This window comes from Ursus americanus, chromosome 31, assembly GCF_024610735.1.
Source record: "Ursus americanus isolate L20-20 chromosome 31, mUrsAme1.1.p, whole genome shotgun sequence".
Classification (NCBI taxonomy): Eukaryota; Metazoa; Chordata; class Mammalia; order Carnivora; family Ursidae; genus Ursus; species Ursus americanus.
In genome coordinates, this window is record NC_142157.1 from 22173347 (window position 1) to 22191609 (window position 18263).

At 44.9% G+C, this 18263-nt stretch overlaps 1 protein-coding gene across 2 annotated transcripts in view; it reads left to right on the forward strand.

Annotated features, from left to right (window-relative positions):
- Positions 1–3825: 3825 nt before the first annotated feature.
- The window catches only part of RSU1 (Ras suppressor protein 1), a 185906-nt gene continuing 171468 nt past the window's right edge, over positions 3826–18263 (forward strand). For both annotated transcript variants that reach the window (XR_015722428.1, XM_045787797.2), the window contains exons 1-2: positions 3826–3985; positions 4231–4342. Coding sequence is in view for 1 of the 2 variants with exons in the window: in XM_045787797.2 (XP_045643753.1) it covers positions 4234–4342 (109 nt within the window). In the remaining variant the exon portion in view is untranslated. The remainder of the gene's footprint in view (positions 3986–4230; positions 4343–18263) is intronic.

Here is an 18263-nt window from a genome sequence, read left to right on the forward strand (position 1 = left end):
TAACATTTATGCTATGTCAGGTGTCATGCTCATGTATCACTCACTGAAAGAGAATACTAAGAACCATCACCCCCATTTTACACTTGAGAAAAATGAGGTATGAAAACTTATATAAAGCTTGAGTGACAGAGCTATGATTCTAACCTTGGCAACCACCCAAGAGTGTGCCTTCCATTCAGCCTGAAGGGCTAAGTATGAACTTATGAAATATGACTTATTAAATATGTCAACTTATTATTATAAACTATTTTCATAGACCTATCAAAGTTATTTATTTATTTATTCTTTTATTTTTTTTAAATTTATTATTTAACAGAGATAGAGACAGCCAGCGAGAGAGGGAACACAAGCAGGGGGAGTGGGAGAGGAAGAAGCAGGCTCATAGCGGAGGAGCCTGATGTGGGGCTCGATCCCATAACGCCAGGATCACGCCCTGAGCCGAAGGCAGACGCTTAACCGCTGTGCCACCCAGGTGCCCCCAAAGTTATTTAAAAAGATTCACACTGTTATAAGACCTAGAAAAATTTTTAATGTAATTGCTATCAGTTTAGTAAAAACTTAGAGATTATATGAAATAATGTTAATGGAAAAAGCTTTTTACTTATTGGAACCACAGGTCACCCCATGGTTATCAGTTTAAAGAAGGAAGTTACTGGAAGAAAAATGATATGACAACTATTGGATATTTGATGAAAAATCTGCTTTTCAAATTTTAATTCGGTAACTATATATAAATTTATACACAGTTTGGAGACTAAAAAGGCATTTTTAGAAATTAATGATACAGGCAGTAATTTATGTAAATTTACTTAATTTACTTTAATCGTCATAATCTGGTGTGCCTCGTGTGGACCGGGCATCTTCCATACTCTATCTTTGATTGGCCCACTCTGTGGGCTGGCACTGGGGGTAGTACGTTTCTCCCAATGGGAAGCATTACAGCAGAGACTGTAGGTAAGCAAAGAGCACTTGGCAGTGAAGCTGAGTCAGCTATTTAAGTTCTAATAAGTATTAACTTTTGTATGCCGGACTGGCTACATGATTTGCAGGGCCCAGTGCAAAAGGAAAATTCATAGGCCCTTGTTCCAAAATCTTTAAACTTTTCAAGGTGGGGACAGCAGAGCGTGAAGCCAAGCGCGCGGCCCAGCTAAGCATGGAACTTTGTGTTACTGCACAGGTCACATATCCAGGAAGCTGGCCCCATTTCCATGTTATAAAAATCTGGAACTTGGGGACACATTTTATTAAGAATTGTACTGGCAAGAGTGAAGAGAATGAGAGGAGAATGATCAAGAAATGAAAATCAATTTCTGGAAAAAGGAAGTGAATAAAAGCATACTGACAAATAAAACGGGGGCGGAGCGGGAAAGAAACTGCAGCCCAAAGCAATTTCAAGACAGATGTGCAACAGAATTAGGAATGGACTTTCCAGGCATTATCTGGGGCTGGGGTTGGCAGGTGCAGCATGAGGAGGTGAGACCCGAAGTACAAGAACTGTATTAGTTGGTGCTTGCAATTCACCATTTCCCTCCACCAGCAGAAGCAGCCTAGTGACTCCAAGCAGGCAAAAAATTGGGATCTCACCTCTGAAGAAATTTAACCAATAGCCCAAGGAAAATTCATGCTGACCTAGGAGGGAAACAAATACACATCACAAATAGAAGAGGAAAAAAACCACACTGGCTATCTAGAAAAATCAGCTCAGGTCTTCACGATCAAATATGAAAAAACAACCAAGACTCACTCGACAGGAAGAATTACAGCAGTATGAATGGGAAAGATTTAGGTCAAGTTACAGAAAAGGGCACAAGGTACACAATTCCATCAACAGAAGAGACATTTAAAAATTGTTATCCTCAGAGATATCTGAGAACAGTGCACTCATGAAACAAAAAGCCTGGTACGATTAAACAAGAAAGGGGTTTTTTGAAGTATTGGCTTTTTAAAATTTTAATAGAAGTTTTGGAAGATAACATTGGGATATCTCCCAAAACATTAAGTTAAGAAGATAAATAAAATACATGAGGGGGGCAAAAAGATAACTATAGGAAATTGTCCCAGGAGGTTGCCATCTGCCTAACATTTTCCCTGAACATGCTAAGTCAGAGATAATGGCAGTAAAGAAATTTCAAAGAAATAACGGAAACAATTTCCAGAGAGGAAGAGAGAAATGAATCTTCAGCTGAAAAGGGCCAGATGGGTGCTAAACAGGTTAAATTCAGAAAGACCCCAAATTGGAGATACTATGGTGTTATTTCAGAACATGGTAAATAATCAAAAGATCACAAATACTTCCCAAGGGAAAGCAATAGTTCCTCGCAAAGGCGTGCAAAGGAGACTGACACATTTCTGGACATCAACGTCGGAAGCATAGGTCAGTGGAAGCATGCCTTTGAGATTAAAGAGAAACTGATATTGTTTGTTTTTTAAATATTTTATTTATTTATTTATTTGACAAAGAGAGCGAGAGAGGGAACACAAGCAGGGGGAGTGGGAGAGGGGGGAGCAGGCTCTATCCCAAGACCCTGGGATCACGCCCTGAGCCAAAGGCAGACGCTTAACCACTAAGCCACCGAGGCGCCCTGAGAAACTGATATTGAACCTCAAATTCCATGCTAAGCAAATTATAAAGGTGTGTGCAAAATAAGGACATTTTAAAACATACAACTACTCAAAATTTTTGCCTCCTGTACACCGTTTTAGAGAAGTTTACTTGAGCCGTACTCCAGCAAGATGCATTAAAGAAAGGTCAGTTTAAACCCAGGAACCAAGTGAAAGAAACCACCCATCACCTCTCAGCTAGAAGAGCAGAAATAATTAGTTTAAATTAGAGCAGAAAGTTAGTAGGTTCCTAAAGTCTTCAAGAAGAATTCATTGATGGGGTGCCTGGGTGACTCACTCTGTTAAACAGCTGCCTTCAGCTCAGGTCAAGATCTCAGGGTCCTGGGATCCAGGCCCCCCCAGGCTGGCTCCCTGCTCAGGCGGGAGTCTGCTTCTCCCTCTGCCCCTCGCCCCTACTTGTGCATGCTCTCTCTCAAAAAATAAATATATAAATAAAATCTTAAAAAAAAATTCACTTAATTTCAAGCAGCAGAGAGGAATGAAAAGCTCTATGTTCTTAGAGATAAGATAAAGAAGTTACGGGAAGAAAAAGAAAAGCAGGTAGAAAGTCTAATAAAAAAAACCCCAACAATGAAGATTGTATAAAAAATTCATCTTTTAATAGAAAGCAAACTAAAATATGGCATAATTTTGAGTGCAGTATGAGAAAAGAGCAGTCATTTATCTGTGTGTATTCCCCTCCACGTGACACACAAGTCCGGGACTCCCAGCTGGGCGCTGGGAATACAGATGCAGTTCTTATATTCGAGGCGCTCATGATGCAGCGAGAGGCACGACTGTGGGGACGGGACTCAGGATAGCGACTTCCGAAAACTGAACCACAATTAAAGAAGCAGGACACAGACAACTTCTCGCTTTCCTCCCCAGTTCCCAAGTTCAGCTACAACCCTCTAACTACCCAGTCCCGCCCCAAACTTTCCCGCTTCCGCCCACAGCTCTCCGCGCTTCGGCCCGTGAACTGAGCCTGCGCCAAAATTAGCGCGCTTGCGCCAAGCCCAGTCCTCTCCGAATGGCCAACAGGAGCGCATTGCAGAGGGACGGACAAACCTCGGGGTGGGGCGGAGTCGCGAGTCCAAATGACGGACGTGATTGGCCAGCCGCGGGGTACACATTCCAGAGTGGGCGGAGCCTCACCCTAGAGCCACGTCTAGTGAACTGTTCTCCTAATTTGGGAAGGGTCAGTCGCGGGCGGGGCGTGGAGCTGCGAGCCCCAGGGTGTGCGCCTGCGCCGAGCTCCGGGACAGGGCGTGTTCCTCGTTCCGGTCCGCATTTTGCACTGACTGAGTGCATCGTTTGCCACTAAAGTGAGCCCTGCGGAAACCTGTGGTTCCCTCGCCCAACCTGTTAGGTGCTGCCCTCCGCGGTGAGTGTGTGTGGCGTCGCACTTGGGTTCGCTTCTCTGCGCGCCACCGGAGTGGTCTCGGACGCCTCCCAGTGCCCTGCCCCGCCCCGTCCCCTCCCCCTCCCTGCACCCGGACCCTGCCCGCTGACGCCCACCGGCCAAGGCTAGGAGAAAACTGGACAGTGCCAGGCCTGGGCGTCTCCCCTTTCTATCGCTGCACCCCCCTGGCTGTCGCCCACGTGCTTTGTTGTTGTCGTTTGGTACAGAATATGTCCAAGTCTCTGAAAAAGTTGGTGGAGGAGAGCCGGGAGAAGAACCAGCCGGAAGTGGACATGAGTGACCGGGGCATCTCCAACATGCTGGATGTCAACGGCTTGTGTAAGTTCTGGGGCTGGGCCTTCCCCTTGCAGCACCCGGAGGGTTTGTAAGTTTTCCAAGTAGCTGCCGGCTGGCCGTGGTAGGAGAGGTCATAATGATTTACGTACCACGCCCCGCTTGTAAGCATCGCTTGTCGAGAGAGGGCTTAGCTCAGAAAGTTTACAATCAGGGTATGTTCTTTCCGATTGGAAGATGAACCTGAGAGTCCAGGTAAGAAGCACACAGACAGTTGTTGCTGGACCTCACTGTGGTCTATGCGAGTTGTTGGCATTTAGGTGGATTTCCCACATAGTTGACTTAATACTCACTTTCTTTTTAATTGAGAATCACTTTTGAATCATGCTTCCTTTCTCCTAATATAGTCTTTGACCCTTGAACAATTGCCACACAAACGTTCATGATAACGGTTCTTATGCCTAGAGTATGTTGAGCCTTTCGTGACTCCTTACCCTTTTCTGGCTCTTTATTCTCCTTAGTTGAGGCATTTGTTCCCTCCTTCTTGTGCTACTGTGATGTCTCCCTAACTTAGCCTCTTCCCTCCAGTTTTGCCGACCCCGTGGTTTACTCTGTTGCTTTCTAGTGTTATTTTTCTGCAACATATCTTACCGTGTAACTCTCCTTTAAACCAGAGATTGCTGCTCAGATGTCTTTTGGGGGCCAGGTGAGGATCGTCATGAACTTCGTAATAGCTATCCCGTCTGAAGACGGGCGGCTGCTACACCTGCTACTCCCATCCAAGCAATTGTCACCACCTGGGGATGTTGGCCTCGTGCTGCCATAATTATTGTTGTTAAGAAAACAAGAATCCAGATTTTGATATGAATTTTCCTAATTTTTAGACATTTGCAACTAATTTTAGACATTGGCAACTAATTCTAATATTTGAAACACTTCTTCAGCCTGAATGTGGCTTCAGTTTGGACCTTCTCCCTTAAACACTTCTGGTTGTTCATTACCAAGAGTAATGCCCCCAGTTCTTTGGCATACTATGCAAAGCCTTTCTGAGTCTGACCAAAACCTACTTTAGTTCCTATCCCTTCCATGCCTTTGTTGTCCCCACCATACTGAACAGATTGGTCTTCCTGAACCAGGACACACTCTTTCAGATCCTTGTGCCTTAGAAGTATTGTTTCCTTCCTCTCCTCTTCCCCCTACATCCCCTCACTTATCTGTCAGGAGTCAGCCCGGATGCCGTAGCCTATGTGAAGCCTTCTCTGTCCGTGTCAGGCTGATACGGTCATTCCCTCCTCTCTGAAGTTCGATATGTCTTGCTTCATGGCTCTTGTTACACGGGATTGTGATGTGTTCTTAATCTAGATGTCTCTCGTCCACACTGGGGACTGGGGGGACTGTTGCCGTGCTTTACTCATATTTGCTTTCTTTATATAAGTGCCTGGGACACCACAGATGCTCCAAAATGTTGGAGGGATGAAAGAAAGCCTGATGGATTAGGCCTGAGGCTTGATGAGATCCAGACCAGGACGTGACATTGGAGAAGGAGGGGAGATATCCAGGAGACCCTAAAAGATGATGCATTGCTTGTTAGGCATGGAGAGAGCAGAGTCAAATTTCCTGGGAACCCATGGTTTGTGCCCAGGACAGATTGGGGTTGGGGCTCTGGATAACATCTCTGCGAAAGGACAGGCGATGGGAAGTCAAAGACAGTTGGCATTTGGTAACCCTTAGGAAGATCCCTGCCCCTGAGCTCTAGCTTGTGTACGGGTTAGCATCTCAGCGTCTTGAGATGAGTTGGCCTCTCTCAAGTGGTGATGGCTTCTTGGTGGCGGCAGCAGAGCCGCTGTGTCTGGGACCGAACGTGTGCTTTCGCTGCACCTGCCCAGCTCTGTCTAGGTTGTGGTGATCACTGGGGGCTCTGCTGTAACAAAGGATGGTGAGCGCAAGCCGGAGGCCTGGCTCTCTGCTCCTCAGCACTGCGGAGAACCTTCATGGCCCTCGGCTGGGAAGAGGATTCTTTATGTAATATCTGTAAGTAGGGAGAGCGGCATAGCTATTTTGGTTCACTTGCGTTATCTCTTTGAAGCCTTGCCTTGTACTGAAGAAGAAAAGATAGCCACTTGCTTCCTGAAAAAAGATGTTTCCGGTGTAGTATTAGGTGGTGAAAAGCAAGATCTTTCTTCCATTCTCCCACAGAAATAGCTTAAGGGAGAACAAGGCTGCTTCTTGGGGAGTTCGGTGGAAGTGAATTTAGAGATTCGACCTTCTCCAGCCTCTGTGGTATGTGTAGACCCAAAGAGTGGCTGCTTCCTGCTGTAACTCCCAGACCTCGGGACTCGTGGAGCCTGGAAGGTTCCAGGATGCCTTCAGAAGCCCATTCCTCAACTGGGGCTCATTTATTGTGCACATGATACTGGATATATTTTGACATCGTAGATATTAAAATATTTGACATGGTTGCATAAACTATAGCGTAAGAATTCCCTTATTTTCTTTACTAGTTAAGTTTTCACTGTAAACATGAGGTTTTGTGTCTTAGTATGTAGATTAAATGCAGGGAACAATTCACTCGCATGGACAGAGAATGGTTATTGTGTCTCAAGCCTTTCCTGCATTATCTTTACTTTGTTGAGTTTCTCAAAAGATAAGAATTAAGTTTTGAAGATAAGAATGGGAGTTTTGTTCTTATTCTAAGCATGTGAACTGTCTGTCTTTCTGCTTGGGAGAGTTGTGTCATATAAACACAGGACTTTACTTCCTCTGAGACAGTAACTGGCCTTGAAGAAATGTGTTCAGGAGTTCAGGTAGCGAAAGCTTTCTGATGGGGAGAACGTCCTAGGCTGGAGACAGACATCAGACAGATTCTCCAGTTTTCCATTGAGCCAGATTCTGGATGTGGTCAGATCCCACCCTGAGTGGCAGTGCGGACGAGTGGGGCCTTGGACTTGCATAGGCTGGACTCAGATTCTCCATCTACTGCGTAGCTCTGTGTAACTTTAGAGAAGCTGCTTAACGTTTCTGAGCCTCGAGTCCTCTTCGTCAAATGGGAGTGTAAGTACCTACCCACCTGTTAGGACCGGATCAGCGCTAAGGGCACTGATGCATTTCTAGAGCTTAGCAGCGAGCCTGGTCCTGAGTGAGCACGTACTGAATGTTAACTCTGATGGGACCATCCGGATAGAGCCCGGCAAGCCTCAGCCGTAACCAGTTCCGACATAGCCGGTGGTGTGCACCAAGGAGAGCGTGGCCGATGAGACTGGGTCAGACCCCTGTGTCCTGTGTTGATGTTTTCTCTGGTGGCCTAATAGATCCTAGAGCACTTGGCCCTTTCGTCTAGGATTCTTGAAGAGTTAGATTGCTGTTTCTTTGAAATTACCCCTCATTTTATTTTCCTTCTTATTTTTTTTCCCCCACACGGCGTGAAATCTGCACACCCTTTCTCCTTAATGCTTCAAGAGTAATGGTAGCAATTTTGTTCTCTTTATTGAAGAGATCTCACGGCGGCGCTGTGCCCCGCTGCGGCTGTCCTCACCTGGATGATGAAGCCGCTTTTGAAGGCTCCTGTAATCAGCTTCGTGGGAGCAGAGAATCCCATTAGTAGCCAGGGAGACTTTTTTCATTTCTTTTATTTAAGTCTTTTGTGACTTTTTTTTTTTAATCTCTTCAAGTTTATTGCCCTCTGGGTGGTCAGACCTTTATCAGGTCTCCCCCCCCCCCACCCAGGTTAGACTAAACTATCTTTCAGATAAATTATAAAAAAGAAAAATAACCTGCCTTCGAGGCCGTGGTCTTTCTAAAGGACCATGCAAAATAATCAACTAACATGATCACGGGTTTTCTGAAAGGGCCGTTTCAGAAGCCCTGTTAAACCTGGAAGTGGTCACCCTGTTAAGAATTTTTACCAATGCACGCTGTCTCTGAGGAAAGACAAGGGGGCTGGGATGACCCGTGTGGTGTTAGCTGTGATCTTTAGTAAGACCGGTCCTTTTTTATTTTTCTAAGTTGCACGGATATGCCCCCCTTTGAGTTTTTGAACCTGCGGTGTCTTGGCCTGGGAAGCTCTTGTCCCAGTTCTCCCCCCGGCCAGCCTCCTCCATCCCTTGTCAGTCAGTGCTTGTTGAAGGGAGGAATGAGCTGTCCGGCCACATGGCTCCAGTCTTGGGTCATCTCCTCCGAGAAGTTCCCCCAGGGCTAATTTTAACCCCCCCCCATCCCATCATCCTGGTGTAAGTAGCTCTTCCTGGCCTGGTGTGCACACCTCTGTTACCTCTGTACTTGTTCCGGTGCTTGGAGAAAGTTCACTGAAGGAGGATTGCTCTCAGTTAAGAGTTATGAGCTAGGCTAGAAAGTGTAGCAGAGAGGGAAATACCCGCGGACTCCCCTTCGCAGATCCCACCCCAGCTCTCCAGACGGCAAGCCCGTTACAACCAGCAGGAGCATGATACAAACTACTTAGGGTTCTATTTTTGATTTTAAGACACTGTAAAAACTGAAAATATCTCCTCCAGATAGGAAATAAATTATGAATAATTGTGACCCCCCCCTTTGCTGTGACTGAACTAATAATGAGCTTTTACTGTTTTTCCAGTCATTTGACATTTCAGCCATGATAGGACATGTCAGCCATGGCCTCTTTTTTGGTAAGCAGCTTTTTTTTCCCCCCCAGTTGTGTAACCTTGGGCAAATTACTTCACTTCTCAGTGCCTCGCGTTTCTCATCTATACAATGGGAATAATAATATTAGTTACCTCATAGAATTCCGGGAGTCGTCATCTCTCAAGTAGCTAGTATGGCATCGGGCCTGTCTCAGTGCGCTTGGGCTCCTGTAACAGGACCATAGACTGGCCGGCTTACAAGTAACAGAAATTTATTTCTTACATTTCTGGAGTCTAGAAATCCAAGATCAGGGCACAGGCAGGTTCAGTATTTGGTGAGGACTTACTTCCTGGCTCATAGACCGTTTTGTCCTCAGCATCTTCACAGGGTGAAAGGGGTAAGAGACCTCTCTCAGATGTCACTAATCCCAATCCCGAGGGCTTCACCCTTATGACCTAGTTACCTCCCAAGGGCTCCACCTCCTAATCCCATCACAGACGGGTGTTAGGTTTCAGTGTATGAATTTTGGGATGGGACACACACTTTCATTCAATAGCATGGCATGTAGTAGTCTTAATAACTCACTATTACTGGTATTTTAAAAATCTGTTTTATCTGTGTAAAAAATGGAAAGTCATGTCTCTTTAGTTTTTAGAATTCTCAGCAATGGTGCTTTTTCCGTGGCCTTCACCTGCTTGTCTCTGTTTGATTACGTCTGGGCACCCAGTGCCTCATTCCTCACCTGCTAGAGAATTCCCGGGAAGTTGGGTGGGCATGTCTGGTGTGACAGGGCCAGGAGGAAAATGGTGGCCTCACACGGCAAATTCTGAGCCCTGGACAACGGGGGAGTCCAGGTTGGGGAGGCAACAGGGCATTTCACAGGATTTCAATTGTGATGTGCTTGTGGCTTCTGAGAATGACAGGCATTAAAAAATGTTAGCCATTTTTTCAACTAATAAGTAAAATACCATATATCCTCCAATAACTGAACTTCCTACATATTGAATCTTTAAATTGCCCATTGATAAATTAATATTTGCTATGTTAAGAGAACTGTAAGCTGTCTAATGAATCTGAAGTAGGTTTTTATCATCAGAAACTGTAGCAACACCCACGGCTTTGCCATTATCGCCAGCTCTTCCGTGTGACAATCGATGCTAGAATCGGTATGGATAATAGCTGGGAACCACAGCCTGCCTCCTCTTGCCATAAATTTACATAAACCTGGTTCAAAGAAATTTGATCTCAATATATGAGGTCCACTGTCACCAAGCAAAAACTAGAGATGATTTCTTTGCGTCATGTTCACTTCCTCGGATAGCAAGTTTGTGCAGGTTGGTTTCTTTTTTATTTTTTTAAAGCAAAGGAGCATGAAGATGTGGCCTAGGAGCAGTCTGTGGAGATCAGGTGTCTGGCCGGCAGGGGTCAGTGTTAAGCCTCTGTGTTTTGCTCAGAGCCTCCTCAGGAGCCTGCACCCCAACTCCTGCCCTCTCATCCACTGCTGCCTCGGCAGTTGCTTCCTTTCTCCTCATGCCTCCTCCTTTGGGTGAAGATAGCCCCTTTTATGGTACTTGACGCATGAAGCTCACAGTCAAAGAAGCCTCAGCTCTGCCAGGTTCCTTCTGACCCGGAGTATCTTTAGTACTGGCGTGTCTCATCACCACCTTGCCGGCCTGAGGCCTGCCGGAGGCCCCGGGCTTCCAAATGGAGATGTGCTGACCTGTCAGTGTGTTTGTCCCATGAGACATGAGGGACAAATGTAATCTGCAGGGCCCTCCTTGGGCAGATGTCACCAGAGTGGGAGGCTTGACAATGTAAGACAGTATTTTGGATTTGAGGTGTTGGTTAGGCCAGGAAGACACAGGAAGGTGTAACATTCTCTACTTTCTTAGTCTGCTAGAGACTTCCGTACAAAATACCACAGACCGGGGTGCTTAAAGAGCAGGCATTTACTTCTCTCGGTGCTGGAGGCTGGAAGTCCAAGACCACAGCGTTGGCAGGGCTGGTTTCTCCTGAGGCCCCTCCCCTCGGCTCTCAAGGTGTCCTCACGTGGTCTTTCCTCAGGACGCGTGGCCCTGTTGCTTCTCTGCGTGTCCACTTCCGTCTTCTCAGAAGGACACAGTCGCTTGGATTACAGCCCACTTTACTGGCCTCATTTTAACTTCACCACCTCGTTTCAGGTCTTGTCTCCACACATCGGGTCACATTGTGACGTGGTGAGACACTGGGGGTTGGGCTTCAGCATACGAAGTTTAGGGGGCCACAGCTGAGTTCATAACCTCTACATGAGAGGTTCCGAACGATAAATAGCGTGAGTGCTTCGGTGGGGGTGCGGGCTGTTTTTGCTTTTATAATATCACTGTTCGGTGCACGTGATCATTGTCCGTGTTCTGCAGATGGGGAAGCAGAAAGTTCTCTAGAGCCCCAGCATCCCCCAGGTAGTGGCGGAGTCGGAGTTCACACTGAAGTGTGTCTGACACTTCTGTTCCAAACACTGTGCCCTGTTGTTTGCACTGCTGCAGTGCGACGGGCTGGCTCGCATGTGGGAGAGTGGTGATTTTCAGGGCCGACTGGGGCCACAGGCCTGACCTCAAGGCCTTCAGTTTTAGAATTCTTTATAGACACCGGACTAGGCAAATAAAACGTGTCATTCGGCCAGCCCTGCCAGCTTGGAAACGTAGGTTGATCATGCTTTGCAGAACTTGAATGGTTGAGGAAAACACTAGAAGCAACTTACTTTTTTATCTAGTCAATGTGAGTCTCTCCCCTTCCTTATGGTTTTCTGAAAAACCATTATTCCTAACTGAATTTAATGATCAGATGGGAGATCTTTTTATACTGTATGCAAATTCATCTTTTCTGTCCTCCAGCGGAGTATTAGCTTAGAACACTGTGAAGTATGGCGTCGGAGACATTCTGTCGGGTAAATATTGGTTCTTATAATAAACCTGAATTACATGAAATGTTAACTTTAGTTATAATCTGCCTGTATTTTGTAAGAACCTTTTAATATATTTCTCTTCATATCAGTTAATTATTTCTCTGGACTCAGAATAGTTTATAATTTTACAGCTGAACTGAGTCGAGTGAAAGGCACACATCACACCAGGTAGTTGGGAAGGGGTCTTGGCCTCTCAGACCAGACACTGGTAACATGCTTTGCAAGCACAGTATAGGAATGGTTGTTTTGCAATTATGTAAATTGATTTCTTTCAGTGATGTAACTATTTAAGCCCTCAGGTCATGAGGAAGATACCTATTTAGCCTCTTATATATTTGTATCCTTCCATTCGTGCATTCTTTATCAGAAGCTGTAAAAATAATTGATAATATAATTGAAATATGCTATATATACATCGTATATTAATACACACAAATGTGCAAACACATTGCTTACCATGTGGCAGGTTATTGTACTAAGCTCTCTTTAGGGATTTTTTTTTTTTTTTTAGATTTATTTATTTTTGAGAGAGCACGTGCAAGCAAGGGAGGGGCAGCAGGAGAGGGAGAGAGAGAAAATCTCAAGCAGACTCCCCGCTGAGCAGGGAGCCCCACATGGGGCTCAATCCCAGGCCCCCGGGATCATGACCTGAGCCGAAGTCAGACGCTTAACCGACTGAGCCACCCAGCCGCCCCTTTGTGGATTATTTCTTTTAAGCCCACAGTTTCATTATGATTGTTGTCCTCTTCCTTGTCGTTCAGTTTATAGCTGAACTAAAGTAAACTTGCTTCCAGTCACACAGCTAATAAGAAACAGCCAGGATTTGAACCCAGGCAGTCAGACTTTAGAAACTGTGTTCTTGGCCTCTGCTGTCTGGCCTCATGTCACTACCATTTTTGACAGGCACATGTACATACAAAGATGAAACAGCTAATTCAGCGAGCATACACTGCGTGGGTGCTGACAGTCCAGTCCTGTTCTAGAGGCCATGGTACCTGCTGTCTGTGGGCTCGTAATTCTGTATCGATGTAGGAATGCGTTCGGGATGCTGACCGGCCCATACTCGTGCTGATTGGGCCAAGGAAACAGGAATCTTCTTTCCCAAACACTTACACACACTTAAAAAAAAAAAACAAACCCACTTCAGGGACAGTTTATTGACACATTCATTTGGGTCAGCGCGTCTGTCACGGTACAGCGTGACCCATTTTTAACCTACCAGCCCAGGAAGCCTGGCACGTCCCGTTCATGATCCCCTCAAGGACGAACACTGTCCTGACTCCGCAAGCGTAGTTTTGCCTCTTTCTGTACATCATTAGAGAAGAGAGGATTATATGTGAAAAGAGGATTCTCTGGCTTAGCATCACGTGCAGTTCATTCATGCCGTGAAGTTGGTTCAGATCCCGCCTGTGAGTTCTGCCTCAGTTCATTCCTTCACTCCGCTGCTGTGGGACACTTGCGTCATTTCCAGACGAGGGCAGTTGTGAATGGTGCTGCTTTGAACCTCCGAACCCATGTCTTTGGGTGAGCACACATAATCATCTCTGTAGGTTATGGGCCCAGGAATGGAATTGTTCCAGGGTCTGGAATGTGCTCTTACATTCTTTTAAAAGTGGAAGGCAGGAGTCACCAGAATGGGGAAGACTCGAAACTTCTGCGACAGGCAAAGGGGGAATGTTGTTAATGGGGAATGCGATCGCACAGCCCGTGCTGGCCAGGCCAGGTGCTTGTTCCGTATGTTGCCCTCTTCCCAGAAGGCTCGTTCGCACCGCAAGCCCGTCTCTGAGAAGTCCCTTGTTTTTGGTCAATACCTTCTCTACTAGCTTGCCAGCTGGCGGCAAATTGGACCCGCCTAGGGAACTTTTAAACTTCCTAATGCTTAGGCCGCACCCCAGACCGATTAAAGGAGAAGCTCTGAGTGTGGAAACAAGTGTCAGAAGTTTTGCTTCCTAAACTGCTGAGTTTGCGTCCTTGCACACCGTAGCTCTGCAGTCACTGTTCAAACTCCTCCTGTTCGTTTTTGGCCTGTGGGAGCGTCTTCTGGTTGGTTCTCCCATCCACTTGACGTGGTCTTTCTGTTTGGAAGACTGTCTCTGACAGCCTCCTTGCCATCTGCAGTACCAAGCTCTTCCCGATGTGTCTGTAAATTCCGGCCGCAGACCTGGAATCGGCCAGTCCTCTAAGAAACCCTGTTTTTGTTTGTCTGTCTTAGTGGGAAATACCTTAGTCCCAATCTGGGCTCCAGGGGTACTCCTCACTGCTGGGCCGTTCGTGTTTTTTAGGACTTTCTAAATGGACAGGGCTAAGAAAACCATGTTGTTGTTTTTTACAATTTTTTAAAAAATTTTTTATTAGTCACCATACAGTACATCCTGTTTTTGATGTAGCGTTCCATGGTTCATTATTTGCGTATAAGACCCAGTGCTCCATGCAGTATGTGCCCTCCTTAATACCCATCACCGGCCTAGCCCATCTGCCCCCCCAACCCTCAGTTTGTTTCCCAGAGTCCATAGTCTCTCCTGGTTCATTCCCCCTCCTGTTTACCCCCCCCTTCATTCTTCCCTTCCTTCTCCTACCGATCTCCCTGCTATTCCTAATGTTCCACAAATGAGTGAAACCATATGATAATTGTCTTTCTCTGCTTGAGTTATTTCACTTAGCATTATCTCCTCCAGTGCCATCCATGTTGCAGCAAATGTTGAGAACTCGTTCATTCTGATAGCTGAGTAATATTCCACTGTGTATATGGACCACATCTTCTTAATCCAGTCATCTGTTGAAGGGCATCTCGGCTCCTTCCAGAGTTTAGTTATTGTGGACAATGCTGCTATGAACATTGGGGTGCATATGGCCCTTCTCTTCACTACGTCTGTATCTTTGGGGTAAATACCCAGTAGTGCAATTGCTGGATCATAGGGTAGCTCAATTTTTAACTTTTTGAGGGGCCCCCACACTGAGAAAAGCATGTTTTTAAAGATAAAATATCTAATGAATTCTGATTCAAATGCAGGATGGCAAGGCTTTTCCTTCCTCCCCATTACACGTCTGTTGCGTGTCTTTCATGCTGAGAATGCTGATTCTCAGGGATACAAATGACGAGGGAACTAGAATGGCTCGGAGTTTCTGATTTGGTACGTCACACACAATTGTCAGTACTAAGATCCCCCCCTGATCTTTCTGAAAAGCGTTGTTTTGTGCATATACTCTCCCCTCCCATTTTTGTTTCTATCGGACTTTATTTTTTAAAGCAGGTCCCCTGTCATTAACATCTGACATGGGTGTGGTGATTTATTAAAATCGATGGACCAGTGTCCGGAAATTACTATTAACTGTAGTCCGTGTTTCCTCTGTGTTGTAACATTCTGTGCGTTTTAACAAATGCATAGCGTCATACAGGATGGTTTCACTGCCCTAAATATCCCCCGCGCTCTACTTATTTTTCTCTCTCTCCGTCATTACCTCCCTGCAAACCCCAGGCAACCACTGAAATTTTATGGCTTGTAGTTTTGTTTTTTCCAGAATGTCGTGTAGTTGAGATCCTGTGGTACGTGACCTTTACAGAAAGCCTTCTTTCACTTACCGGTGCGCATTTAAGGTTCTTCTGTGTCTTGGCTTGGCTTGATGGCTCATACCTTTTTATTATTTAGAATTTTTTTTGAGTATAGTTGACACACGATGTTTTATTAGCTTCAGGTGTACAACGTAGCGTTGCAACTTCTGTATTCCTTATGCTGTCCTTACTACAAATGTAGCTACCATCTGTCACCATACAACACTATTACGGTATCGTACACCATACTCCCAGTGTTGTTCGTTCATTTCTTTCTTCCTTCCTTCCTCCCTTCCTTCCTTCCTTCCTTCCTTCCTTCCTTCCTTCCTTCCTTCCTTTTCTTGAGAGAGAGAATCATAGTCAGGCTCTACTATCAGCGTGGAGCCCGACATGGGGCTCGATCTTACAACCCTGAGATCGTGACCTGAGCCTAAATCAAGAGTCGGATGCTTAACCGACTGAGCCCCCCAAGGTGCCCCCTGTGCTGTACCTTTCATTCCCGTGACTTATTCTGTAACTGAAAGCCTCCATCTCCTACTCCCCTTCCCTCTGGCAACCGTCAGTGTGTTCTCTGTATTTACAGGTCTCATCTGCTTTTTGTGTTTTTATTCATTCGTTTTTCACGTATCTTTGTATTATTGAATAATGCCCCATTGTCTGGATGTGCCACAGTTTACTTACCCCTTCTCCCACTGCGGGACACCTTGGTGGCTTCCAGGTTTGGGCAGTTATGAATAAAGCTGCTGTAAACACCCATGTACAGATTTTTGTGTGGTTATAGTTTTTTAACTTGTTTGGGTAAATACCAAGGAGCACAACTGTTAGTTCATATGGTAAGAGTATGTTTAATAAGAAACTGACAAAATGTCTCCGGGAGTGGCTCTATCATCTTGTGTTCCCTCAAGTGATGTGTGAGGGTTCTTTCTGTTCCTCCCTGCCAGAATTTGGTGGTGTCAGTGTTCTGGATTTTAACCATTCTAATGGGTGTGTGGTGGTATCTCATTGTTTTAATTTCTGATTCCTTCTTGGCATGGATGTAGGCAGTATTTTCACACGCTTATTTGCCATTTGTATCTTCGATGACATGTCTGTTAAGTTCTTTGGCCCTTTTTTAAATTGGGTTATTTTCGGATTGTTGAGTTTTAAAAGTTATTTGTATATGTTAGCTAGGTGTCCTATGTCAGATATTCGTTTTGCAAAAATTTTGTCCCAGTCCGTGCTTTTTCTTTTCAGTTTCTTACCGTTATCTTTCACAAAGGAGAAGTTCTAAATTTTCGTGAAGTCTCACTACCTTTTTGTTTTGGGACAGCATGTTTAGTGTTGTATCTAAAAAGTCATTTCCAAATCTGGGGCCGCCTTGGTTTTCCGCTGTGTTGTGTTCTAGAAGTCTGAAGTTCTTGCATCTTACTTTTAGGTCTGTGATAAATTTTGAGTTAATTTTTGTGAAAGGTGTAAGTTCCGTGTCTAGATTGTTTTTCTCATGTTTTGCGAGTGGATGTCTAGTTCTTCAAGCAGCACTTGTTGAAGAGAGGCCTTTTTCCCACTGAATTGCCTTTGCTCCTTTGTGAAAGATCAGTTGACTCTATTCGCGTGTGTCTGTTTCTGGACCCTCTTCTGCCCCACTGATCACTCTGTTCTCTGACCAGTAACGTACTGTCTGTATTACAGTGACTTTATGGTAAATGTTGAAGTAGGGGAGTGTCAGTTTTCTGAGTTTGCTTTTCTTCTTCCGTATTTTATTGGCTATTCTGGTCTTTTGCCTTTCCATATAAACTTTAATTTATTGACATCCACAGAATGAGTTTGCTGTGATTTTAATTGGGATTACATTGCATCTGTAGATTGTGGTTATAGAGTTCTTCATAATCCCTTATTGTCCTTTTTAACGTGAATGGGATCAGTAGTGATGACCTTCCTTCTTTTATTTCTGATATTAGTAATTTGTGCTTCTTTTTTTTTTTTTCCTAGCTAACTTGGCTGCAGGTTTATCAATTTTATTGATCTTTCAAAGAACCAACTTGATTTTCTCTGTTGATTTCCTGTTTTCAGTTTCTTGGTTCCTGCTCTAGTATTTATTATCTCTCTTCTTCTGCGTGCTTTGGATTGAATTTGTTTTCATTTTTCTGGTTTCCTAAAATGTAAGCTTTACATTACTCGTTTTAGACGTTCATTCTTTTCTGATACATGTATCAAGGCTGTACTAAGTAGTAGTTCATTTTCTCTTAGTTCAAAATATTTTAAATTTCTCTTGAGATTTCTTCTTTGACTCATGTATTATTTAGAAGTATGTTGTTAAACTCTACATATTTTGGGGTTTTCTGGCTATTTTTCTATTACTATTTTTTTTTAAAGATTTTATTTATTTATTTGACATAGAGACAGCCAGCGAGAGAGGGGACACAAGCAGGGGGAGTGGGAGAGGAAGAAGCAGGCTCCTGGCGGAGGAGCCTGATGTGGGGCTCGATCCCAGAACGCCGGGATCACGCCCTGAGCCAAAGGCAGACGCTTAACGACTGCGCCACCAAGGCGCCCCTCTATTACTATTTTTTAATTCAACCTCATTGTAGTTTGAGAGCATACATTATATGATTTCTGTTTTGTTTTTGTTTTTGTTTTTCGTTAAGTAGGCAGAGGCCCAGCATGGAGCCCAATTTAGGGCTTGAACTAACGACCCAGAGATCAAGACCTGAGCTGAGATCGAGAGTCGGCCGCTTAACTGACTGAGCCACCCAGGCGCTCCTGTTATTTTAAATTTGTTAAGGTGTGTTGTATGATCCAGAATGTGGTCTTTCTTGGTGAACGCTCCCTGTGAGCATGAGAAGAATGTGTACTCTATTGTTGATGTATTCTGCTGATGAAGTGCTCTGCAAATGTCAGTT